Source organism: Ursus americanus, chromosome 7 (genome assembly GCF_024610735.1).
Source record: "Ursus americanus isolate L20-20 chromosome 7, mUrsAme1.1.p, whole genome shotgun sequence".
In the NCBI taxonomy this organism is placed as follows: Eukaryota; Metazoa; Chordata; class Mammalia; order Carnivora; family Ursidae; genus Ursus; species Ursus americanus.
The window spans coordinates 48211364-48236048 of record NC_142133.1 but is presented as its reverse complement, the minus strand read 5'-3'; the positions used below and the strand labels follow the sequence as shown (position 1 = coordinate 48236048).

General features: G+C 45.5%; 1 protein-coding gene across 1 annotated transcript in view; it reads left to right on the top strand.

The window, feature by feature from the left end:
* POLR1A (RNA polymerase I subunit A) overlaps positions 1-24685 on the top strand; it is a 78986-nt gene that overhangs the window by 17385 nt on the left and 36916 nt on the right. Inside the window, exons 10-14 of the mRNA XM_045808858.2 lie at positions 6702-6872; positions 7008-7130; positions 9358-9588; positions 15552-15806; positions 19521-19712. Of these exons, the coding sequence (XP_045664814.2) occupies positions 6702-6872; positions 7008-7130; positions 9358-9588; positions 15552-15806; positions 19521-19712 (972 nt within the window). The remainder of the gene's footprint in view (positions 1-6701; positions 6873-7007; positions 7131-9357; positions 9589-15551; positions 15807-19520; positions 19713-24685) is intronic.

Here is a 24685-nt window from a genome sequence, read left to right as displayed (position 1 = left end):
TTTTTCCTGCTTTATCAAAGATTAGTTGCCCAAAGAGCCGAGGGTCCATTTCTGGGCTCTCTATTCTGTTCCATTGGTCTATGTGTCTGTTTTTGTGCCAGTACCATGCTGTCTTTGTGATCACAGCTTTGTAGTACAGCTCGAAATCCGGCATTGTGATGCCCCCAGCTTTGTTTTTCCTTTTCAACAGTTCCTTGGAGATTTGGGGCCTTTTCTGTTTCCATACAAATTTAAGGACTATTTGTTCCAGTTCTTTGAAAAATGTCCTCGGTATTTTGATCGGGATAGCATTGAAAGTGTAGATTGCTCTGGGTAGCATGGACATTTTAACTATGTTAATTCTTCCGATCCATGAGCATGGAATATCTTTCCATCTTTTTATGTTTTCCTCAATGTCTTTCAAGAGTGATTTATAGTTTCTAGAATATAGGTCCTTTACGTCTCTGGTTAAGTTAATTCCAAGGTAACGTACGGTTTTGGTGCTATTGTAAATGGGATGGATTCCCTAATTTCGCTTTCTTCGGTCTCGTTATTCGTGTATAGAAATGCAACTGATTTCTGAGCATTGATTTTGTATCCCGCCACGTTACTGAATTGTTCTATAACTTCTAATAGTTCGGGAGCGGCTTCTTTTGGGTTTTCAATATAGAGTATCATGTCATCTGCGAAGAGAGACATTTTGACTTCTTTGCCAATTTGAATACCTTTGATCCCTTTTTGTCGTCTGATTGCTGTTGCAAGGACTTCTAGTACTATGTTGAATAATAGTGGTGAGAGTGGGCATCCTTGTCGAGTTCCTGATCTTAAGGGAAAGGCTTCCAACTTTTCCCCATTGAGAATAATATTTGCAGTAGGCTTTTCATAGATGACTTTTATGAGATTGAGAAATGTACCTTCTATTCCTACACTCTGAAGGGTTTTAATCAGGAAAGGATGCTGTATTTTGTCAAATGCTTTTTCGGCATCGATTGAGAGGATCATATGGTTCCTGAGTCTTTTCTTGTTGATATGATGTATCACGCTGATTGATTTGCGAATATTGAACCACGCTTGCATCCCAGGTATGAATCCCACTTGATCGTGATGGATAATCCTTTTAATGTACTGTTGGATTCTCTTAGCAAGTATCTTGTTGAGGATTTTGGCGTCCATATTCATTAGGGAAATCGCTCTGTAATTCTCCTTTTTGAGGGGGTCTTTGCCTGGTTTGGGGATCAAGGTAATATTGGCCTCATAGAATGAGTTTGGTAGCTTTCCTTCTGTTTCTATTTTTTGAAATAGCTTTAGGAGAATAGGTATTATTTCTTCTTTGAATGTTTGGTAGAATTCCCCAGGAAAACCGTCCGGGCCTGGAGTTTTGTTATTTGGAAGATTGTTTATCACTGACTCAATTTCTTCATAATTAATTGGCCTGTTTAAGAAATCAATTTCCTCCTGTTTCAATCTTGGTAGTTTATAGGTTTCCAGGAAGGATTCCATCTCTTCCAGATTGCTTAGTTTATTGGCATATAGCTGTTGATAAAAATTTCTAATAATCCTTCCAATTTCAATGGTGTTCATCGTGACCTCTCCTTTTTCATTCATAATTTTAATAATCTGGGTCCTTTCTCTTTTCTTTTGGGTAATTGTTGCCAGTGGTCTGTCAGTTTTATTGATTCTCTCCAAGAACCAGCTTCTAGTCCTGTTGATCTGCTCTACTGTACTTCTGGTTTCTGCTTGATTGATTTCAGCTCTAACTTTGGTCAACTGCTTCCTCGTGCATGGATTGGGCCTGTCCCTCTGTTGCTGTTCCAGCTTCTTGAGGTGAGAATATAAAAACTGCATTTTAGATTTTTCTATTCTTTTGAGTGAGGCTTGGATGGCTATGTATTTCCCCCTTAGGACTGCCTTTGCAGTATCCCATAGGTTTTGGACTGTTGTATTTTCATTCTCATTGGTCTCCATAAATTGTTTAATTTGATTTTTGATTTCCTGGTTTATCGAGTCATTCCTGAGCAGGATGGTTCTTAGTCTCCAAGTGTTTGAGTTTCTTCCAAATTTTTCCTTGTGGTTGAGTTCCAATTTCAGAGCGTTGTGGTCTGAGAATATGCAGGGGATAATTTCAGTCTTTTTGTATCAGTTGAGACCTGTTTTGTGTCCCAGAACATGGTCTATTCTTGAGAATGTTCCATGGGCATTAGAATAGAATGAGTATTCTTTGGTTCTGGGGTGTAGTGTTCTATATATATCTATGAGGTCCAACTCGTCGAGTATGGCATTCAAAGCCTTTGATTCTTTGCTTAGTTTTTGCCAGGGTGTTCTGTCTATTTCTGATAGTGGAGTGTTGAGGTCCCCTACTATTAATGTATTTTTATCTATATGTCTCTTTATTCTGGATAAGAGTTGGCTTGTGTATCTTGCTGCTCCCCTGTTGGGGGCATATATGTTTATAATTGTCATATCCACTTGTTGAATACTTCCTTTAAGAATAATATAGTGCCCTTCTGCGTCTCTAACTATAGTCTCTAGTTTAAAATCCAATCTATCTGATATGAGAATTGCTACCCCAGCTTTCTTTTGAGGTCCATTTGCGTGAAAGATGGTACTCCATCCCCTTACTCTCAGTCTGAATGCATCTTTGGGTTCAAAATGAGTCTCTTGTAGACAGCAAATGGATAGGTCATTTCTTTTTATCCAATCTGCAACTCTGTGGCGTTTATGGGAGCGTTCAAACCATTCACATTGGCACTAAGAACTGAGAGATGTGATTTTAATGATGCCATGTTGCCAGTAAGGACTTTGTTTGTATTGGTTGTGACTTTCTTTTGTGTATCACTCTTGGGGCCTTTTTACCTTTATAGAACCCCCCTTAATATCTCCTGTAGGGCTGGTTTTGTGGTTACAAAATTGGTTAATGACTGGCGATTCTGAAATGTCTTTATTTCTCCATCAATTCTGAATGATAGCCTTGCTGGATAAAGGATCCTTGGCTGCATGTTTTTCTCTGAAAGAGCTTTGAAAATGCTCCCTCAACCCTTTCTCTCATTCCAGGTCTGTGTAGACAGGTCTGACGTAATTCTGATGCCTTTGCCTTGGTACGTGAGAATTTCTTTGCCCTGGCCGCTTTCAATACTGTATCCTTGGATCTAATATTTGCGAAATGCACTATGACGTGACGTGGCGTAGGTTTGTCGTGGTTGAGCTTGGGAGGGGTCCTCTCTGCCTCTTGGACACGAATGTTTGTTTCCCTCGCTAGATTAGGGAAGTTTTCAGCTACAATTTGTTCAAATATCTCTTCTAGACCTCTGTTTTTCTCCACCCCCTCGGGGATGCCGATGATTCTAACATTGGATCGTTTCATTGAGTCAGTAATCTCCCGTAACCTACATTCGTGGGCGTGGATTTTTTTAAGACCAGCTTCTATTTTCGTTTTTTCCTCTATTAACCCATCCTCCAATTCACTAACCCGTTCCTCTGCTTTGGTGACCCTGGCCATCAGAGCCTCTAGTTTTGCCTGCATTTGGCTCATAGAATTTTTAATTTCTGTCAGATTCGCTCTCATTTCTGTCCTTAGGGGTTCTATATTGTCAGTAACCTTTTCGTTAATAGTTTTTTCAATTCTACTCATCATTTTGACCATCGTTACTCTGAATTCCATTTCTGATACTTTGGTTACATCCATATCCATTATTTCTGTGGCAGAGGCCACAGACTCACTGTCTTTTCTTTGCTGGGGGGGGCTTCTCCTTCTTGTCATTCTGATGAGGAGAGGTTGCGGGGTTGTCCAGAGCCCAAATTATTGACTGGGTCCCAGGCCGTGCCCCTTGTTTTATAGGGATCTTAGGGATGTGGGCTTCTTCTTTAAAGATTTTATTTATTTATTTATCTGAGAGAGAGAGAGAGACAGACAGTCAGCAAGAACGGGAACAGAAGCAGGGGAGTGGGAGAGGAAGAAGCAGGCTCCCCAGCGGAGGAGCCCGATGAGGGACTCCTTTCCGGAACGCCGGGATCACGCCCTAAGCCGGAGACAGGCGCTCAATGACTGCGCCACCCAGGCGCCCCGGGTTGTGGGCTTCTTGATTTTTCAGCCTGCCTTCTGTGTTCTGGGGGAGGGGCCTGCCGCGCCGATACTCAGGCAACCCTGTTTGGGTAGAGTCTCTGTGTCCCCTGCGAGGGGTGATTTCAGCTTAGTTCTAATGCCCGCAGTGCAGATGCAGAACACTGGGGGTGCAGGGAGCTGCCAGTTGGGAATTCTGTACAGTTGTGCGCAAGCTGTCATTTGGGGGAAGCTAAGTAATGTCGAGGGGAAGCATGACAGGAGCATAGAAAGATCTAGGTCCTGCCCCAGCGACCTTTGTTGAGTTGCTTTAGTTTCGTGAGTTGCTTTAGTTTAGTCTCCACTGTAAAATATGTATGGTTGGTGGTAAGATTTTACATATAGGCTGTTCAGGGCCGCCTGCCTTCACTGGCAGTGATTGGCAGCTCTAGAAAGAAGAGTCTGCCTCCTGTGGGCCCTAAGAATGTCCCTTTTGGGTTATAGTACCAGAGCCTGAGTCATCCACCTCTGTTTTTGGCTCATTAAGACCTCTAGCATTGGGTTCAGGAGGGTACCATTGTCGATTGTAGGAATTTCCCAGAATAGGACTGTCATGTTGGAGGCCTCCACTTCCTCCTCAGTAAACGATAGCACGGGATTCAGTTTTCCCGTGTCAGCTACTTCAGTGTGCCAGGTCTTTAGTGGGTATAAAGATGAATCAGGCACTCGGAGAAGTTGCTGAGATCACTGAGGCCCTTCCCAGCTCTGAGCTGCTCTCTAGATGGAAGCAGGAAGGGCTGTCTCAGCCTTCAGTGGACGGGGCTCTCAGGCTCCCCTCCAGCTGCCGGCTTCAGTCCTCTGGGAGGCTGGCCCCTCACCAGGTGGCGACACTGTCTGCCTGGACACGAGTGCTCTGGGTTACCTGTACTCTGCTCTGCACTGTCTTTGGTTTTGCTGAAGTTTTCTGCTCTGTCAGGCTAGTGTGCTTTCAGAAACCTTCAGTCTAAGAGAAATGTGTCATCTGCAGGTCCTGGTCCAGTTTTGGGGGGAGGCCATAGGAAAGCCAGGACCCGTGACCAGGGCTGAGAACTTCTATTTTGATGCTCCTTGAAAATAAAGCAGCCATTTGTTTACAAAAAGAAAAGGAAAGAGAAAAGAAAAGAAAAAAAAAAAGAAAAAGAAAAGAAAAACCAGGTGTCTTCAGAAATAAACAATATTCTCTCTGATTCTTAAGGTCCATGCTCCCAAAGTCACGGTGCCTTCTTTCTTTGTGATTAACAGGACCTGTTCTTATTTCTTTCCCCATATGCTCCCCACATTCTATTCCTATGGCAGCCCTCTCCGGTCTCATTATAAGAATAATCACATAGCCCTGAGCCAGGTAGTGTCATAAGCAGTGAGTTAGGCTGACAGCGCCCCTTCATCATATAGGTGACCATCCCTTCCTGTGAGACTCCCTCAGCCAGAGAGAAAATACATCTGTCCTCCCTATAACTAAAGAAATTCTCTATTTCTCAGGGTTGAGGACAAACCCACTTCACTAATGGTTTTCGTGGCATTCTTATTTACTAGATCTTCACCTGTACCCCCATACCTCTCCCAACACACTGACCGGTCTGTTCGCTCATCTCACACTGGGGGACATCTGTCTGGCTCCTGTGTCCTAGCCAGCTGGGACTAGTAGGTGGCCAGACAGTGTCAGTAGGTGGTGCTATAAGACAGGTTAAGAGCCTGTCTCCTAGGCAGGTAGGGAGAGAAGAGGAGGAGGCAGAGTCGGGGACAGAAATATTAAAAAGGATTGGTTAAATATCCCAGTGAGGCTTGGATTTCAGCCAGTCCCTTGACATATTTCAGTTGGGGACCCACATTTTCATTGGTAACATAGAAAATAGTATGGCCAACGTTTTTCCTTTTAAGAAATTATTCTACTTGTGTTTTTATAAGTGCTTTGGATTAAGTTTTTCCAAAACCATAAAGGTAAAATTACATGTGAGAATCAGTTATTTGGTGGGATAACAGCTTCATAAAGAGTATAGATGGGGGAAGAATTTCTAGGGTAGCCTGAAAAATTAAATAGTAAGGACTCAGCAGCTGCTGCTAGCAGACCCTCCCATTACTTTCTTGGCTTACACGTTGCAGTGAAACAAGCTACCATGTTGGAGAAGCCCACAAGGCACGTAATTGCAGGTGGCCCCCTGTCCAGCAGCTCTCGGGGAGTTGCACCCTGCCAACAAGCATGTGAGCTTAGAGCTGGATCCTTTCCCAGTTGAACCTTCCAATGAGACCCTAGCTTGGGCTGACTCCTTTATTACAGCCCAGGAGAGACTGAAGCAGAGAACCCAGTTGAGCTATATGGACCCAGATTCCTGATTTACAGAAACTGTGAGGTAGTGAATGTGTGTTGGTTTAAAAAAAAAAAAAAGTTCATTTTACTATCAATGAGTTCATTTTACTATCAGAAAAAGGCAGGCTGGTAAGTGTATAATGGGGCTGATGTTTTGTTGATACAAACTGAGAAGATTGATATACTAGCGCTTTTGCCACTGATCTGTCGGGTTCAAAAGACATAAAGGCAGACTCTGGAGCTTATCGTTTGTCAGAGCGAGAGGAAGAAAGAAAAATAAAACCAAGCCTGGCCTTTTTGAGGTTTTCCATCATGCCTGTTCTCTCGGTTGTGTCTTCCCAGGATAAAGACTCTTCGGTTGTTCTGGACCGATCCTTTTTGAGTATGCTTCCAGGCCAGTCCCTCACAGACAAACTTTACAACATTTGGATTCGTCTTCAGAGCCACGTCAATATTGTGTTTGATAGTGAGATGGACAAATTGATGATGGAAAAGTACCCTGGCATTAGACAGGTGAGCAGGAAGTTGGATCCCTGTTCCTAGATGAAGGGATTAAATAATAAATGTATTGAAATAAGAAAATAATATGTATATTTGACTTTTTCTTTTTTTTAATGATGCTTTCTGTGGACTTTTTCCTGCATAAAGATCCTGGAGAAGAAGGATGGCTTATTCCGAAAGCACATGATGGGGAAGCGAGTAGACTACGCAGCCCGCTCGGTCATCTGCCCAGACATGTACATTAACACCAACGAAATTGGAATTCCCATGGTGTGTGTGGAGGGGCCTCAGCGGCTACTGTTGGGTGGCAGATGGGAACGTTGACGGCTGGGGAGAAGGTGTACAGCAGACTGTGGTGGCTTGGGTGGGGACAATTTATACTGCTTCCTGAACAAGCTGTTTGGAGGGGACATGAGGCTGTGTGATGGTGCTGCTTTCACTCCTTGCCAAGTCTCCAAACACCTGCCTGCAAGGAAGAACCCAACTCCTGGGCAAGCAGGGAGCCGCTGCGGGGCGTTCCACATCCCCGCCTGCGTGTCTTCCCGCCTGCCTCTCAGAGCCTCATCTAAACCTTCCTGGTCAAATTGAGCTCATCACAGAGCTCAGAGATAAGGAACCGGGAAAAGAGAATTTCCACCCCATACACTTGCCTGGCATTAGGAGTCAGAAATGTGTCCCCTTAGTTGCCAGGCATAGGAAAGGGGGAGAGCCCCCGCAGAGAGGGCTGTGTGCGTGTCATCCATCCTTCCAGTTCCTCCGGGATAAGCGGTTTGCCCCGTCCACCCATTAGTGCTTCCTTAGGGAGCCGGCCTCCTCCTCTGCCCCCCCCCCCCCCCGCAAGCTGTGGCACTCATTAGCAGCAGCGCTTTAATCGGCTTCCTCCTTAATGGGCCTTGGGGTCAGTAAGAGGAAGATGGTTTAATTCCCTTTGTGGAGAGTCTCATTTCCTCATACGCTGCCCCCTCTGCTGCTCTCGGGGGAGCACTGCTGATGAGCAGAGCTCAAGTGTTCTGATGGCCTCCTGCATGCCCACTGCCTTGTCTCTCTGGGGCACACTTGGCTCCCTGGGCAAGGGCACACATGTGAGAGGACAGGAGTCAGAGAAAGTTCAGTCCTGCATCCACTGCCTCCTAGAACCATAGGTCTTTCTATCCAGAAACTGGGTCAGGTGGCAGAGAAAGGCCTTGTGAAGCCCAGTGGTGACCTTCCTGAATCAGGTTCTGAGAAGAGAGGCCCATTTATTGCTGTCCATTGCTTTCTGTGGGCTGAAGACATGGGCTACCCCTGTAGGCTTTGGCCTCGTAATGCCTAAAGCATCCCAGCTTTGGGAGAGACCTTTAGTGCTGCCTCCTCTTTCTACCTTCAAGGGTGCCAGGCCTCTATTTCTTGGCTCTGGTTTCATTCCATAATGCCTGGTCCTAAGGAGGGACTCTGAAGTTACTCACAGGATGGGGTGAGAGGCTGACTGTGTGAGACTACCTCTTGGTCCCTGTGGCATACACTTCCCGTAGAGCACTGTGGAGAGGTGCTGTGGGAGCAAGGAGCTGAAATAAGTTTAGGGAATAAGCTAGAGATGAGCAGTGAACCAGACAGACTAGAGTGTCCCCTGAGAAGCTTACATTCCAGTGGTGGAGACGAATAAACAAATACATTGGAGCATAAACACTCTGTGAGGCAGTGGTCAGCGCATTGGCAAAAGTGGGGCAGGCGAGGGGGAAAGGGAGCGCTGGCTGGGGTGGCAGGGAAGGCCTCTCGCAGTGTCACCCAAGCAGAGATGGACAGAGAACCTGGACAGAATCCAACCAGGTTCTTTACGTCAGACTCCTCAGAGGCTCTGATGTAGTTAAGTGCATTTGGAAGCGTCAGAGGGTTTATGATATTCCGCAGCTTAGAAACTCACTTAACCAGGGAACTCGTTTCTCTCGGAGTATAGTGCAGGTCTAGCGTTAAGTGGAACACTGCATTTTCTCGTGGATCAGGAGGCCGAATCGGTTTCATCTCAAGCGCCACCTTGATTGTAGTGGCAGCCGAAACTGCCGGGTGGAGGCTCCAACGCCATGTCTGGGCTCGGGGCAAGGGCCAGGATCACTTAGTGATGTCTGCGAGAGCGGGGAGGGCTGCGCTGTGGTACTTGAGGGCAGGTATTTGCCACCTCTCTCAACCTAGTGTCCCATTCTGGGTTCCCTCTGGGAACTGTGAATTGATCGGTGGGTGAGGAAATGATGAACTGTTAAAATGGGTTACCAAAGTTCTAATGTTCAGACAGACTGCTAGGAAAGGAGGCCCGTTCTCTATTCCCTTAAGGCCTCAAGTCTAGAAAAATGGCCCTGTGGAGAAGACAGACAGGATGTTGCTTACTCCCTGAAGGACCACTGTGGCAAAGATAGCCCCTCCATGTCTTGGGGAAGAAGTCGCACAGCCTGTGGAGTCAGGTTTTGAATCCTCCTGTGTCATCTTTTCTGCCTTCCCCGAACTTTCATATCCACTCCATTTCCAGGTGTTTGCCACAAAACTGACCTACCCTCAACCAGTCACCCCCTGGAATGTTCAGGAACTGAGGCAAGCAGTCATCAATGGCCCCAACGTGCACCCAGGAGCCTCCATGGTCATCAACGAGGATGGCAGCCGTACAGCCCTGAGTGCCGTCGACCTGACCCAGCGGGAAGCCGTGGCCAAGCAGCTCCTGACGCCAGCCACGGGGGCACCTAAGCCCCAGGGGACAAAAATTGTGAGTAGTGGGCAGATTTGATCAGGGACTCGGCCAGATAGCTCCCCTGTGACTGCGAATCATGAGTGCTGACAGGAATCTATGAGCTGTTCTGCCTTCCCCGGGATGAAGCTTCCCCCACACGTGGGTGTTCGTTAGGGGCTTTGTGGTGTTTGCTTTACCTCCCCAGCTGGAGGAGTTCCTAGGATCCTGACCCCATGATTAAAGCTTCACTTGGCTGTTCCATGTCATGCAGCACAATGCTGGGTACCCATCCAAGGCTTGAGAAATGCTCCCTAATCATAACTCAGTTGTGGTCCTGGGGCAGGCAGATTTGCTGTCCTTAAGCGGGGCGACTCAAAGGGTGGTCCTCAGATCATCATCAGCGACAGCATCCCTAGAGCTTGTGAGAAATGCACATTCACCCTCTCTCCTCCCCACCCCGCACAAAATGGATTAGAATCTCTGGGAATGGGGCCCAGGAATCTGTGTTTTAACAAGCACTTTAGGTTTCTCCACATGCTAACGTTTGGGAACTGCCCTAAAGGAAGGAAATGTCCTGTGTGATATGTCCGTGATAACTGATAACCCATGAGTTTCATCTGTTGCCTCATTTTCTGGCGATTGCTGGTGGCTGCCCATAGTACAGTGTTAAGGGATCCTAAGGCTTAACTGGGCTCCGCTGGAAAGAGTACATGATTGATTAGCTGAGAGTGCGAAATCGGTGGGTGACCTCATTTGTGTCCTGTTAAAGATGGCCATTTATACTGGCGGGGCCCTACTAACGAGGCAGTAGCGGCAGAAGTTGTTGAGGTGAAATGGATTTTTATTCTGGGTTAGTGTGTGGGTGAGTACACAGAGTCAGGGGTCTGACCGAGTGCGTTTTCCTCACCACGTTTCCTCCGCGCGTTTGTCAGACCTGTCCTTGTGTTCTGACTTGTGCGCACCCGGTGGCCCATCAAGGTCTTCTTCCGTAATGAGATCGAGCTCTACGAAGTTTCCCTCAGTCTTGAAGGAACTTCAGGGGAAGAACAAAGAGTAATTAGGGAAGCACTCTGGCCTTGTCGTGACTGGTGGTTCTTCCCCACAGCTTCTCATCTCGCTGCTTCTCTGTCTCGTAGCTTTGCCAGGGCAGAGCAGTAACTCGCTGCCAGTGTTCTGCTTTGGCGGTAGGAGACACGGGCAGACGCACATCAAGTCACCTGCTTTGTTCTTTTCTCGTGGGTTACGTAAGGTCTATGTTCAGGCTCACGGGATCCTTCTGCCTTTCTCAAGGGCTTGCTGTCTTGGTAGGAGCTTTGTGAGAGATGTAGGAGAACTCAAGCCGTATTTCATGTAACGTAGGGTGAATCAAGACAAACACGAAGTAATCTTCATGTTAACTCAAGCCAAACATCCCAAAGAGTCTCACGGTCAGAAAAATTGAGAGGAGAAGAGAGTGGGGTCAGGTGGAATGGAGGACACACTGCTCTCTCCGCTGCCGCACTTTGCCGGTCACTGCAGACAGGGTCCCACTGTGGAGTTTACAGCGTGGTGGGGGCAGGGAATGTGTGGCGCCATGGCGCAGTGGTGTGGCAGATACAGTAGGGAATTAGCAGTGGAGGCCTGTGGCTTTATGTGCTTGATGCTCAGGAAGAAGGGTGGCTGAGGGGAATGGGCAGGGTGGGAGGGCAGGGAGGGTTTGGAGTCGTCAGGAGGCAGGTGAGGGCCAGCCTGAGGGCTGTAGAGAAGGGAAGGTTATGGCAGGGATGTTTCAGAGAGAGAGTCCCAGGGGGGTACTTAGAAAGTTTGGGGGTCAGGACTGTGGAAGACATAAGAGGTAAGAACAAAGCAGGAGAGTGGGGAGTGCCCTAGAAGAAGATGCAGTGGCCCCTGTAAAGTGAGGTGATGGTGGGGAATCTAAAGGCCCATCTTCCGTGAAAGGTGGGTGTGTGGGACTCAAATTATGGGCTGTAGAGTTAGGAAATGAGATTTTCAGAGTGTTTAGCTCTGAGCACAAGATACAATGGAGAGAAAATGGGGGCCTTGTTGGGGCTGAAATGCGGGAGCAGGAGGAAGGCAGGGAGGGCCGGGGAAGCTGAGGGAGAAGAGAGTGGGCAGACTGGGCCAACTCATTTGACATCTGCATCTGTTTCCCATACGGGGTTGTGGGGCGCTTCCGGGTCAATACCAATCCCTGGGTATCTTCAGCTCTCCCAGGGGCACTTGTTAGATGCTTGTGAAGTTAAACGTGAACTCTTCGAGAAGAGTGAGGAAATGGTGGGAGGGCACATCTGATTTGTCCAAGTGAAGGTCACTGGTGACGTAGGAGAGCAGTTTGAACAGTGGGAGGAGCCGGGTCCCAGAGCTCTTGTGAGGCCGCGAAGCCAGGAGCTGAGGGCATTTGAAAGAAAAGCAGAAGGATAGCGGGTTTCTGATGTGACTGGGGTGTGAGGATGGGGCAAGGGCATGGAGAACTTCGCATGGCCTTAGTTACGTCTGCAGGGTTAGAGGGGAGCGGAATCCAGGGCTTAGGAGAGGGAGGGCTGGCCTGCTGCCATTGCTGCTCGATTCCTGGGAAGTGGCTGAAATGAGTTCCGAGCAGTGGGGAGGTTGAATGCAGTTGGCCTGGTCGCTGGTCTTCCAACTTAAGTTCCAGTCCTGGGCACACTGTCCCCGATTTCTCCTCCAGCCTCACCTCTCAGCTCTCCCCCCACACTCCAGCTGGCCGCCATCGGGGCCTTGCCCGTGTGCGCTTGTGTCCCTGCCTGGATCGCTTTGCCCTCCCCCAGACTCCCCGGCCAACTCTGCTAGTCCTTCATGTTTCCGAGAAGTGCTCCTCCTCTAGGGCAGGGGTCTGTAAACTTTTCCAGGAAAGGGCCAGGTAGTAAATATTTTAGGCTCTGATGCAGCTGATCAAGCCTGCCTTTGTAGTGTCGGAGCCGCTGTGGCAGTGCACAAATGAATGGGCCTGGCAGTGTTCCCAGAAGACTCTGCTTACAAAAGCTGGTGTCCCACTTGTGTGCTGTAGTTTGCCACTCTCGAAACTAGTATGAGGCCCGCCCCCCACTGTATTCCCACCACACCTCAGCCTCCCTTCCTTGTTCTCACCACGTTGTGTTGTCATCATGCGTGTACCCATTTATCCTCCTTCCAGTTCCTAAATGCCATGAGGGTGCGGGCAGGGTGTTCTGCTCACCACTCTCTCCCCAGCGCCCAGGGTGTAGGAGGAGCCGGGCTCAGGAAGCCTCTGTGGGGTAGATGGATCCAGGCTGAGGTGCAGGAGGCTCAGAGTTAGGAGGGCCACGTTAGTCCTGGTAATCCAGGGGCAGAGACAGGACGGGACTTTATGAAGGAAGAGCAGTTCTTACATCAGGACCTGGGGACTAAGGATGATTATTTTTATTTTCCAAAATCTTAATAACATTACATACAGTACTTATATAATCACGTGCACATGTACTTTTAATGTATTTTTAAAAGACTTCGGTTAATATGTTGCATGTAGATTGGGACCAGCTCAAGGGCTGGGGGACATGACCGGGAAGGAGAGAGCCAGGTCCCCGGAAGAAAGACTGCAGATTAGGCGAGAAGGGAAAGGATGACTGGCAGGACCCGTTTCCCCTGGGAGGTGTGAAACCTCTGTCCCTTCCTCTGGGCCTTCTAAGTCAGGAGGAGGTGGCCAGGACGGCTGAGTCTCATTTCCCAGCACAGCAGCTTGCCAGAAGCCGCTCTTTGGCTCTGAGTATGCCTCTGAAAACTCTGACCCGGGCACTGGGGCATGCTAATTTTCACTGCAGTATTTATTTAGAGACAAGAGAAAGGAAGGGCCTCAGGTTTGGGTTGGCGAGGGGAGCTCCCTGTGCTCCAGGGCTTCTGTTTGGATTGGCCGGTGCCTGCCAGCCTGGCCTGTGTGCCTTCCCAGCTGTGGGGTTTGCTTATGCTGGAGGGTGTCTCGAATTTACGAGACTCAACTCCGAGGCCCATCCTGGGGTTTTGGGCCTGGGCCACAGGTCTGGGCAGTGTCTCCCTGGAGAGGCTAAAGAAATAAGACCTTGAAAGTCAGCTCAGGCTCTGTGACGTATCCTGGGCAGACCCTCAGGGGAATCCGCAGGAGTTCGGGTCTCCTTGGAAACATGGATGTGGGAGCAGAGAGGGGAAGGTTGGAACTCCTTGGGGAGCAGAAAGACTGTCTCATTGCTAAGTGCTTTTAGAATTTTAGTTTTGCTCCCTGCTTCCCTGACCTGGAGGAAGCCTTCAGCTCAGCTGAAAATTTGTGTGTGTCGGCAGGGAGGATGGGGAGGATCTTTTGTTCACTCCTAGGCTCTCTCTGTAGCCACTTTTCTGGTTCAGCTTCGTAAATACAGGCAACACAAGAAGAGACTAGACTTGGAGTGATTTCTTACTCCCAGCCTGTTGCCTGCTGTGATTTGGGGGAACTTGGGTGGGAGGGGTCTGACCCAGTCCCCATAACTGCTCTGGGCTGCTCAGGGGGCCTGCAGAATGGTTGGGGCAGCAGCTGCCTTCATGTGTTCGCTTTTTAAAATAGCGTTCGTGTGCATCATTTAGGAAGCACAATAGTTGATATAAGGGGAGTTGAAGGGCAGCCTGAGGCTTAATGAGCTTTCCACTGAGGTCAGCTTTGTGGGAGGTGGTGTTCTGTCAGGAGGACGTGACCGGTGGCATATTGGTAAGGGGGGAAAGTGTGAATGGTGGCCATGTTTAAGGAGTAAAATTACTTGTGGTTTTTGTTCTGTTCTCTAAGTTTGTATTTTCTAATTTTCGCCCCCACAATGAGCACATCACTTGTTCAGTAGTTCTTGCTTTCCTTAAAAATAGTTGAAGATCTTTAAAAAAAATATGTGGAAGTAATACACGCTCATTGTCTCAGGAACACTACTAAGATGGGTGGAGGTAAAGGTGGTAGGAACTCTGTGCTTTACTCTTCCCCACGTGCCCTTGCCCCTGAGGAGTCCATGGGCACAGCTGGGTAAGGATCCAGGGAGCCTTTTCCCTCATGTATATAAATACATACAGAATTGCATTGGGTTTTCATTTGCCTCATCCTGTCACATTAGATGGCACAGGGATTTGTTTTTTGGTTTTTTTTTTTTTTTTTTTTTTTTTTACTGGAATACATTATTGCCATCACTTCAGGACTAATATAGATTTAACTCAGCTTTTTCATCATTTCATAATATTCCATAGTGTATACTATGGCTTATATACCCGTGCCACTTCTGTGGGGCAGCCTGAGTTATTCCAGGTTTTTCCACTGTAAACACTGCTGCTGAAACATACGTGTTTATATAACCTCACATTGGCACTTTTTTCCTTATAAAATGCTAAAAGGAAATGAGTTTTAAATGTTTTTAAATCTGTTGTCAGATTGCTTTCTCAAACAACTATGGCAATTTAAATTTCTTATTAATGTTTTAAGTACAAAAGAATGTTTTCAGAAGGCATTGACCTGGGAGTCAGAACCCTGTGCTCCAGTCCTGGCACTACTGTTTGAGGCTGGGTGAGGTAGTTCTAAAACATGGGATTCACGTTTAGAGTAACGTACTGACATGTGACTGTGGGAGGGGGGATTCCAGAGGCCTGCCAGGCCCTTTCAAGTCAGGGGTTTCACAGTTACATGCAGATATGCTGTCTTCAGATGTGTTCATGTCTTTCCCTAGACCAATAGCCAGAGGAATCTAAGACTCTGGAAAGGCCGTTCCTCTCTGAAGAAGACAGAGTCTGCTGGGCAGGGTCCTGGAGCCTGCTCTGTTCCTTGAATCTCTGAGCCCAGAGCCAGGATCAGGGCTACAAGGGGCTTGTAGCTATTTCTCAGAGATTTCTAGGGTTTCACTCCAGACTAGAAATTCCCCTTTGATTTGGTTGAGTAAAACACGAGATGCACGAAAGCCGCGAACAGACCAGGCTGAGGGGAGCCCTGGGCACTGTAGAGAAGCTGCTGATGTTGTCACCGACCACCCCCCTTTGCTCTGCTCTGGCCTCAGGTGTGCCGGCATGTGAAGAATGGGGACATCCTCCTGCTGAACCGACAGCCCACCCTGCACAGACCCTCCATCCAGGCCCACCACGCCCGCATCCTGCCCGAGGAGAAAGTCCTGCGGCTCCACTATGCCAACTGCAAGGCCTATAACGCTGACTTCGACGGAGACGAGATGAATGCCCACTTCCCCCAGAGCGAACTGGGCCGGGCTGAGGCCTATGTCCTGGCCTGCACAGATCAGCAGTACCTTGTTCCCAAGGTAGGTCTGACCTTGAGGCTGTTCCGTGGTCATCGCTGGCACAACTTGGCACTTCAGGTCTGGGCTCTTGCCAGCTTCTGGGGTCAGTGGGTAGCTCCAGGGCAGGGGCCCGTGGAATAGAGGGTTCTGGCTTCTTCCAGGACACTGCTGAGGACGCGGAGAAAGTTACAGGGGGTTCCCAGCTCCTCGGGGCTCTGCTGCTTTCCACCTCCGTGGGTCTCGCTGCCCTTCTGCAGGAGAGATGGGACTTCTGCACCCAGGCGAGCACAGGGGGCTGCTCGGAGATGTCCAGTGCCGGTCAGTGCCCTCCCCGCCTGGGAACTTCTCTTCCCAGCAGCCACCTGCCACCCAGGGCAGCAGGCAGTGGCCAAGGGGCTCAGCGTCCCTCACACACACTGTTGTGGCTTCATGCCGAACCCAGCTGTTTGAGTTTAGCTCTCATTCCCTTCTCTGCCCACTTCAGCCAGTGCTGGACAAGTGAAGGGACTAAAAGTAGGAAGGAGGGGCTAAAGGCCCACTGAGGTCCCTTGGAAGTTAGAATAATAATTTTACTAACTTGAAAATTGATTTTTTTGCTTTTTCACGTAAATAAGAGCCGTCACTGTCATTGAGGTGGCAGTAAAAGCCACCATTCATTTGGCACTCCCTGTGCGCTGCTCTAAGCTGTTTGCAGACGTTCTCTCAGTCCTCACAACAACCTTATGAGATAGGTGCGATTTTCAGATGAGGAAACACGAGTGACTTGCCAGCCAGTGATGAGGCCAGGACTTGAACCCAGCACCTTTGACTCCCAAGCCTAAGTGTTCAGCATCGTGGGTCATTAGCCTCACTTACCAGGCAAGGCTGGGGCTGAATGAGGCCACATGGCAGTAGGTGGGTCCCAGGACTGAACTGGCTCTCTGACTCTAGAGGTGGGCTCACCTTTCACCGCCGCATACGCTGCCAGGGAGCCGTAGATGGTTCACTTGTGGCTGGCAGAGCGACCGCTGGACATGAGGGGAGTGGGAATGGAGACCTGGGGTGCTCTGAAGCTCTCAGACCAAGGAACTTGAATGTTCCATACTTCATTTTGATTGAGTAAAGTCATGCAAGGGCTTCATGCTTACGCGTGTTCTTCATAGGGCCGACCTGTTTGAATCCAGGTGTGCCTCAACATGTGGTCGCATGCCCACGAATTTTGGGTCAGGAGGCAGGAAGAACACAGATAAATAAGCTTACATCGATAAATTAAGTTCTTGGAGGGAAGAAATTTCTAGGGGATGACCCAAAGGTTCACTTCACTTTCCATCAGATTCCTTTAGTCAGCGGTACAGAGCTTTTTGATTCTTGATAAATTTCATTTAGTCCTCAGTCTAAATGCCAATACTTGGAATCTATTTTTGCTAATGGTTATAAAAATGCAACATGTCTTAAACTACTTTGGTGGTAAAGTCCTAAGAGAACAGGAGCTGGCTTTGTTAAACTAGGAAAGTCGTTTTTTGGGAGAGAGGGGGTAATTTTTCTGGGTGTATCTTTATTTTCCTTATTTTCATTTCCCTTCATTTATTAACCTATTTCTTCTGATCCCAGGTTCTGTCCCTTGATTAACCATAGCACCCGGTTAAAGTACGTTTTATTTTATTGGTTATGTGTTTAGTAGAGGTGCATGTTATTTTCTTACTTAAAATAGGAGGTGAATGATACCAGGTCTTTCTTTCCTGAGAAAACAGTTAAACTTATCATTGATGTGTTTCTTTGTGGATTTTTTTTGTCTGCTTGTTGTATTTTTTGAGGGCCAGTGCCTTGTGGAAAGTTTTTTTTTTTTTTTCAAACAAGGTTTGAGAGTCTCCTGACTCTATCCACTTAGCCTGAAAATTCAAGTCACAGAATACCCTAATTCTCAAAGCATCCTGACCAAAGGCATTAATTGTAATGTCGTTTTGCTGTGATATTAGGTGGAATAGGATAGCTAACAATTATCTGGGTTTTTGACTGAGAGATGGTCTTTCTGATCCTAAGCAAGATTTGGGAAATCCAGAATTATAAGGAGGCCCTTAGTAAATTGCTTTAATCAGCATTTCTCCCTACAATTCATGATTATTGCATTGAAAGCAATTTAGCCATTAAGGTAATTTTCTAGTCATGGAAAAATCTGGATGGAGAGAGGAGAAGGCACTGAATAGATCACATAACTTGTAATTATGTTCTTTAAAGGAAGAAAACAAAAGGAAAAATCTATATCTGCCCCCAGAGACTGTGGGATGAGGCAAATGCGTAATACTGGTTTGGGTTTCCACCCTCCCAAGCAAAATAAGACCTTGTCTTTGGAACAAGACGCAGAGTATAATTTTTTATTCATGTTCTTAACGCAAAGCCTTTGTAAGAGAGGTTGTGTGCACCATCTGACCTTGCCTTGTCTATTCAGCCTGTCTGTAATAATTGTCTTTGAGTTTATATAGAGCCTGTTGCCACAGTATGTACGCTATTTGACAAGCATCCTTTTTATCCTTTGAATTAGTACATGTGGTTGAATTCCTGGCACTTCTCCATGGCTGCATTTGTGAGTTCTTTTAGCCTTAGTTATGAAACGTGGCCATAATACTGGGTAGTATTTAACAAGTAATCAAATGATAACAATCTTTAGATCCAAAGCACAGATTTTTCTCAAGTTCCCATAAACACTGAAAAGTTTGCAAACACTGTTTCTTAGAGCATGTCAGTGGGCACAGCTATTTTTACGTTAGTGTGCCTTATGTTGCCATGAACACAGACCTCCAGATAAGTTGCAGGAGACTAGGGCTCAGAAAGTCTGTGAAAAGTTTCAGATGAGATGAAGGCACTGGGGCTTACATGAAAGCCCTTGTTGGGCATCTGGTAGATAACAGCTTTTATTAAGGCCTTGCCATGAACATGTGCTGCGTTGTGAAGAGACACTTTTAAGTGAGCATTCTTCTTTTTTGTAGTCATGCACAGCAAGGCCCTCTCAAGCCTCCTGAGGTTCCTTTGGCTGAACCCCTACCCCTTAGAGAGCTGACACTTAAGTCAGTAATACTCAGGGCTCTGTAATACCCTGAAAGATCCTTTCTGACCATCCCCCTACCTCTAATTTATATGATGACCTATCTGTTCTTTTCCTCCATGATATTTAAAACTCTTTGTGATAATGTGTTCGTCCATGCATTTGTTAGTTTTTCCTCACAATAAAGGATCATGTCTGTTTGGTCCACTAGAGTAGATTGGAGGGCTAACCCAAGTGCCTGGGCATACAGTATTCTCTCAATAAATATTTATTGAATGGATGACTGATTTAGAGGAAAACCAGGCCAGAAATGTGTGAAAAATACTGAAGCATAAAACCAAAATATAAAAGCAGGAACACAGCAAACTGCAGCTAGGCCAAATTTACGCAAAGATGCCAAAAATACTCGAGTAACTAGAACCAGATGGGATTATGGAGAGAAGGCTTGGGGAACTGGATGAGTTTGGAGCTGTTTTGATCTAGAACACTGGGCAAATGGTAAAGGTGGAAGCCGGTCAGGAAGCCCAGGTCATGTGCTTTGGGAGGCAGTTTGTTCTCCAGATGGGAGGCTCAAGCCTGGGTCTAGTGAGGCTGTGGGCAGGACAATACAGGAGTAGAAGGGAGGGCTGTTGCTAGTACGTGGCTTCCAAGCAGATGATTAGGAATTATGCTGTGATCTCATATTTTCCTTCTTTCTTACCTGTTTTGGTTTGTAGGATGGCCAACCATTGGCAGGATTGATCCAAGATCACATGGTTTCGGGTGCAAACATGACCATTCGAGGTTGCTTTTTCACTCGGGAGCAATATATGGAGCTGCTGTACCGAGGACTCACAGACAAAGTGGGGCGTGTGAAGCTCTTTCCTCCTGCCATCCTGAAGCCCTTTCCACTGTGGACAGGAAAGCAGGTAATTGGGAAGGAAAAAAAAAAAAGGAAACAGGCCACTCATATAAAAGGTCTCATTCCCGGTAGAGTCCAGGCCAGATGTAGAGAAATGGCAAATCAGATGGTCTGGAACTGAACCGCAGTATCCCCGTGGTATGCCTGTATGATCTATAGGACTTTCTCTTTGGAGGGGTTCCTGAGTCTGGGTGGTTTCAGGAGAGTGTCTACGAAGAGTGGACTGCACAGTGTCTGTCCTCGATGTCCTCATAATGCAGATGTGGTGGTAGGAGGCGGTGGTACTGGTGGTGGTGGTGGTAGTCACAGTTTCGTTGGGACGGGCCAAGTGCTTTACTCAGTGCCGTAGATGTGTTACCTTAGTTAATCCTCACAACCAACCTGAGATGCGGAGACCATGATTATCACCATGTAGCAGAGGAGGATACTGAGGCCTTAGAGACCTTAAATGACATGCCGAAGTCTGTAGGAAGCAGGGATGGAATTCAAACCTGGGATTCCTAACTCCTAAGACGTCACGCTATGCTTCCTGTCAAAGTAATGAAATCATGGTATATGTGGCCATCAAATAATGAGGTACAGTAGAGCGTGTGTTTCTACGATTGGCTGGGTCTCCAGGTTTAGCCTCAAGGCCTGACTCCTAATCAGCTGTGTGATCTTGGCCTCTTGGGCCCCCTTTCTTCATCTAGAATACAAAGAGTTCGGGGTGATAATCTCTAAGGTCTCTTCCTGCTCAGCAGTTCTTTAAGTCTGCACACCTGCGACCTGACTGCTTTTTAGTTGTTAGCCCAACCTCGCTTTCTGGGACAACCCTTACTTGTCACGAGCTATTACCCTGTCTATATATTTTTTAATTCGGTTTGCTCAAGTTTTGTTTAGAATTTTTTTGCTTCGGTGTTTGTGAGAGAGACCTCATTTTCCTGCACTTCGCTTTATTGTTCTTCGAAGATACTGTGTTTATTATTCCTAGAAGGTTTGTGGCTGCCCTGCATTCAAGCAGTTTTGTACGCTTTTTATCATTTCTCATTGCATGGATCGGTGCCGTTTTTCCAGCAGCATTTGCTTACTTCGTGTCTCTATATCACATTTTGGTAATTCTCACAAAATTTCAAACTGTTTCATTATTGTATTTATTATGGTGATCTGTGATTAGTGATTACAACTCAAAGCTCAGATGATGGTTAGCATTTTTAGCAATGAAGTATTTTTTAAGAATTCAATTTAGTTAATATATAGTGTATGATTAGTTTCGGAGGTAGAATTTAGTGATTCATCAGTTGCGTATAACACCCAGTGCTCATCACATCAAGTGCCCTCCTTAATGCCCATCACCCAGTTACCGCATCCCCCCACCCAGCACCCCTCCAGCAGCCCTCAGTTTGTTCCCTGTAGTTAAGAGTCTCTTACGGTTTGCCTCCTTCTGTTATCTTATTTTTCCTTCCCTTCCCTTATGTTCATCTGTTTTGTTTCTTAAATTCCACATATGATTGAAGCAATAAAGTATTTTTAATTAAGGTGCATACATTGGCTTTTTAGACATAATGCTACTGCACACTTAGTAAGCTACAGCACAGTGTAAACATAACCTCTCCGTGCACTGGGAAACCAGAAATTCATTTGACTCACTTTATTGTGATAGTCGCTTTATTGTGGCGGTCTGGATCTCAACCCACAATATCCCTAAGATATGCCTGCACTGATCTGTAGTTTTCTTCTCTTGTAATATCTCTGCCTGGTTTTGGTATCAGGGTAGTGGAGGCTTCATAGAATGAGTTGGGAAATATTTTCCTCTTCTTCAGTTTTCTATAAGTTTGTGCAGTATTGGTATTGTTTTTTTCTTAAGTGTTTGGTCGATTTAGCCCATAAATCCATCTGAAATTGAAGTTTTCTTCATAGGAAGGTTTTTTAACTAAAATTTCTTTCTAATACATATCGGGCTCTTCAGGTTATCTGTTTCTTCTTGAATGAGCCTCAGTACTTTGTTTTTTGAAGGAATTTATCCCATCTCATAAGTTGTTGAATTTATAGGCATAAAGTTATTCATAATATTTCTCTACTCTTCTTTTCTGTCTATAGAATCTGTAGGTGGGTCAGCTCTCTCATTTCTGATAGTGGTGATTTGTCTTTTTTTTTTTTTTAAAGTAATCTCTGTACCCAGCCTGGGGCTCAAACTCATGACCCTGAGATCAAGAGTTGCATGCTCCACTGACTAAGCCAACCAAGTGCCCTGATTTGTGCCTTTTTTCTTTTTCTGGATCAGTTTGCTTAGAGACTTATTAGTTTTGCTCTCAAAGAACTTTCATTGACTTTCAAAGGCTTTCATTGACTATCTCTATTTTTCTGTTTTCTATTTCATTGATTTCACTTTGATCTTAATTTTTCTTTTCTTCTCTTTACTTTGGGTTCGATTTATCCTTCGTCTTGTCATTTAAGGTTGAAGCTGGAATCATTGTATGAGACCTTTTCTTCCTTTTTTCTGTATAGGCACTTCATGAATTTTCCCCTTAAATTCTGCTTAAGTAGCATTGCATAAATTATGTTGTATTTTCATTTTCACTCAAATACTTTCTAATTTACCTTTTGATTTCTTTTTGATCCATTAGTTAATTAGAAATCCATTATTTAGTTTCCACATATTTAGAGATTTTCCAGATATCTTTGTTACGGATTTCCAATCTAATTCCATTGTGGCAAGAGAACATACATTGGGTGACTGGAATCCTTTTAAATTTATTGACGTTTGTGTATGAGATTATGTTTACCATGGTGTATCTTGGTAAGTATTCTGTGTGCCCGTAAAAATAATGTATACTCAACTGTAGTTAAGTGGAGTGCTCTAAAAATGTCAGGGTCAGTTAATAAATAGTTCAAGTCTACTCTGTCTGCTGATCACTGTCCTTCATTGCCTAGTGTCCGTTGTCTTGAAAACCACTGTTTCGTGTTCATGTCTGCTTTTGTTGCTGTTTTTGGTGGAAGAGTCGAGTCATTGGGTCACTGTTGCTCTATCTTGGCCAGAAGTGGAAATCAGTTTAACAGAATAGATGGGGAATTTTGCAATTTAAGATTGAAATCTAGAAGAATAGATGGTTTAGTTCAAGGAGTGGTAAGCTTTTTCTGTAAAAGCCAGACAGTAAATATTTTAGGCTTTGCAGATCAGATAGTCTCTGTTGCAGCTTCTCAGCTCTGCAGTTGTAGCATGAAAGCCGCCATAGACAAAACATGAATGAGTGAGCATGACTGTAAGCCAATTAACTTTACTTACAAAAACAGGTAATAGGCCAGATTAGGCCTACAGGCTATGGTTTGCTGACCCCTGACTTAGTTGGCTGTATGTATTTGTCTACTTTATTATTTCTATTTCTATTATTTTTATTATTTCTCTTTATATGTCTTCATTTTGTAAGCCATCTGAAGTTATCTTGGAAGTGAATGATTATGTTTTAAGTAATTAAGTGTCCAGAATTTATTAGCATTTTGTTTAAACATAAGCTGTGTGTTCAAAATAGAACTAAATGGTGGACAAAGAATATATATCCAGAGCCATAAATATGTTGATTCCCTTCAATCTGGGAATTCCGCCAAAGGAAACAGTCTGAAATGTAGAAAAAGCTACTTGAAAAAAGCACTCCGTTACACCATGGTTTATAGTGGTGGAAAATTAGAAAAACCTGGATACTTAACATTGGCTCTAAGGAAATTGTGGAACATCCATTTGTGAAGATATTATGTAGCTGTTTAAAATAGTGCTTTTAAAAGACCACATAGCGAGCAGTCTGGGAAATTTTCTGACCTAATGTTGAAAGCAGAAATATCTACAGCATTCTGTGTGCGGTCACCATCACAACCGTGTTAAGCATGTACATGAGAAAAAGCGTGGTAAGAAAAAGATCAGAATGATGGAATAATTTGGTTCATGTTAGGAATAATTTCTTTTTCATTTTATAATGTTTCTGGGCTAAGATTATTACTATTTAATTAAATAAAACTAGGTTTTACTTGTGTCACAGTTGAGATTTTTCAGTATTTCTTTCGAGGTTGCCACAGGCTGTTACTTATTTGCAAGTAGGTGTAAAAGAGAAGAATGACTGCCCTGCATAAGAATTTGTTGGTGGCTCAGTCTGTTTCTGCAGAAAACAGCCACATGTAGAATCAGGAGATAAGGAGCTTAGCTTGGGCAGTTTATTTGTACCGCCCCAGAAAATGAAGTCTTAGGCTCCTTCTCCAGGGCATTTCACGCAGCGTCTTGAGTGCTTCTCTTTCCATTTAAGAATCTAAGGTCTCAGCATTTGTTGAAAGAGCGTATAAGGAAAAAGGATTTGCCTGCCATTGCACATCTCAAGTGTGCAGCTTAGTGAATGCTCGCAGGGTACACCTTTGTAAAGTGTCAGCCACATCAGAAGGAGAATCTCACCAGCACTCCCAGCAGACCCCTGCAGACCCCATCTGTTTTCACCCCTCCCTAAAGGTAGCCCCCTAACCTGACTTCTAACTATAAGTACGTTTTGTCTTCTCTTTTTTTTTTCTTGAACTTCATATAAATGGAATGGTCAGTCATATCTCTGTGTAAGTCATTCATGGTATCATCTAGCAGGAGTTCCTTTGTTTTCATTGCTGTACACCATTCCATTATGTAACTATACCCTCATACGTTTATCCTTTTACTCTTGAACGACATGTGGCTTGTCTTCATTTGGCTATTACAAATAGGGGTACCATCACCATTCTTGTATATATATTTTGCTGAACATATACATTCATTTTGTAGGCTAGATACCAAGGAATCAAACTGCCGAATCATAAGATCTGGGTTTAACCTTAATAGATTTATTAATAAACATTTTTACAAAGTGCTTAGGGCACTTTACAGTTCTACCGGGAGGGTGTGAGAATTCCAGTTACTTCTTATGCTCAGCGGAAGTTGATATTATCGTACCGTTTGTTTGCTTCTATTAGTTTAATTTTAGCCATTCAGATGGGTGT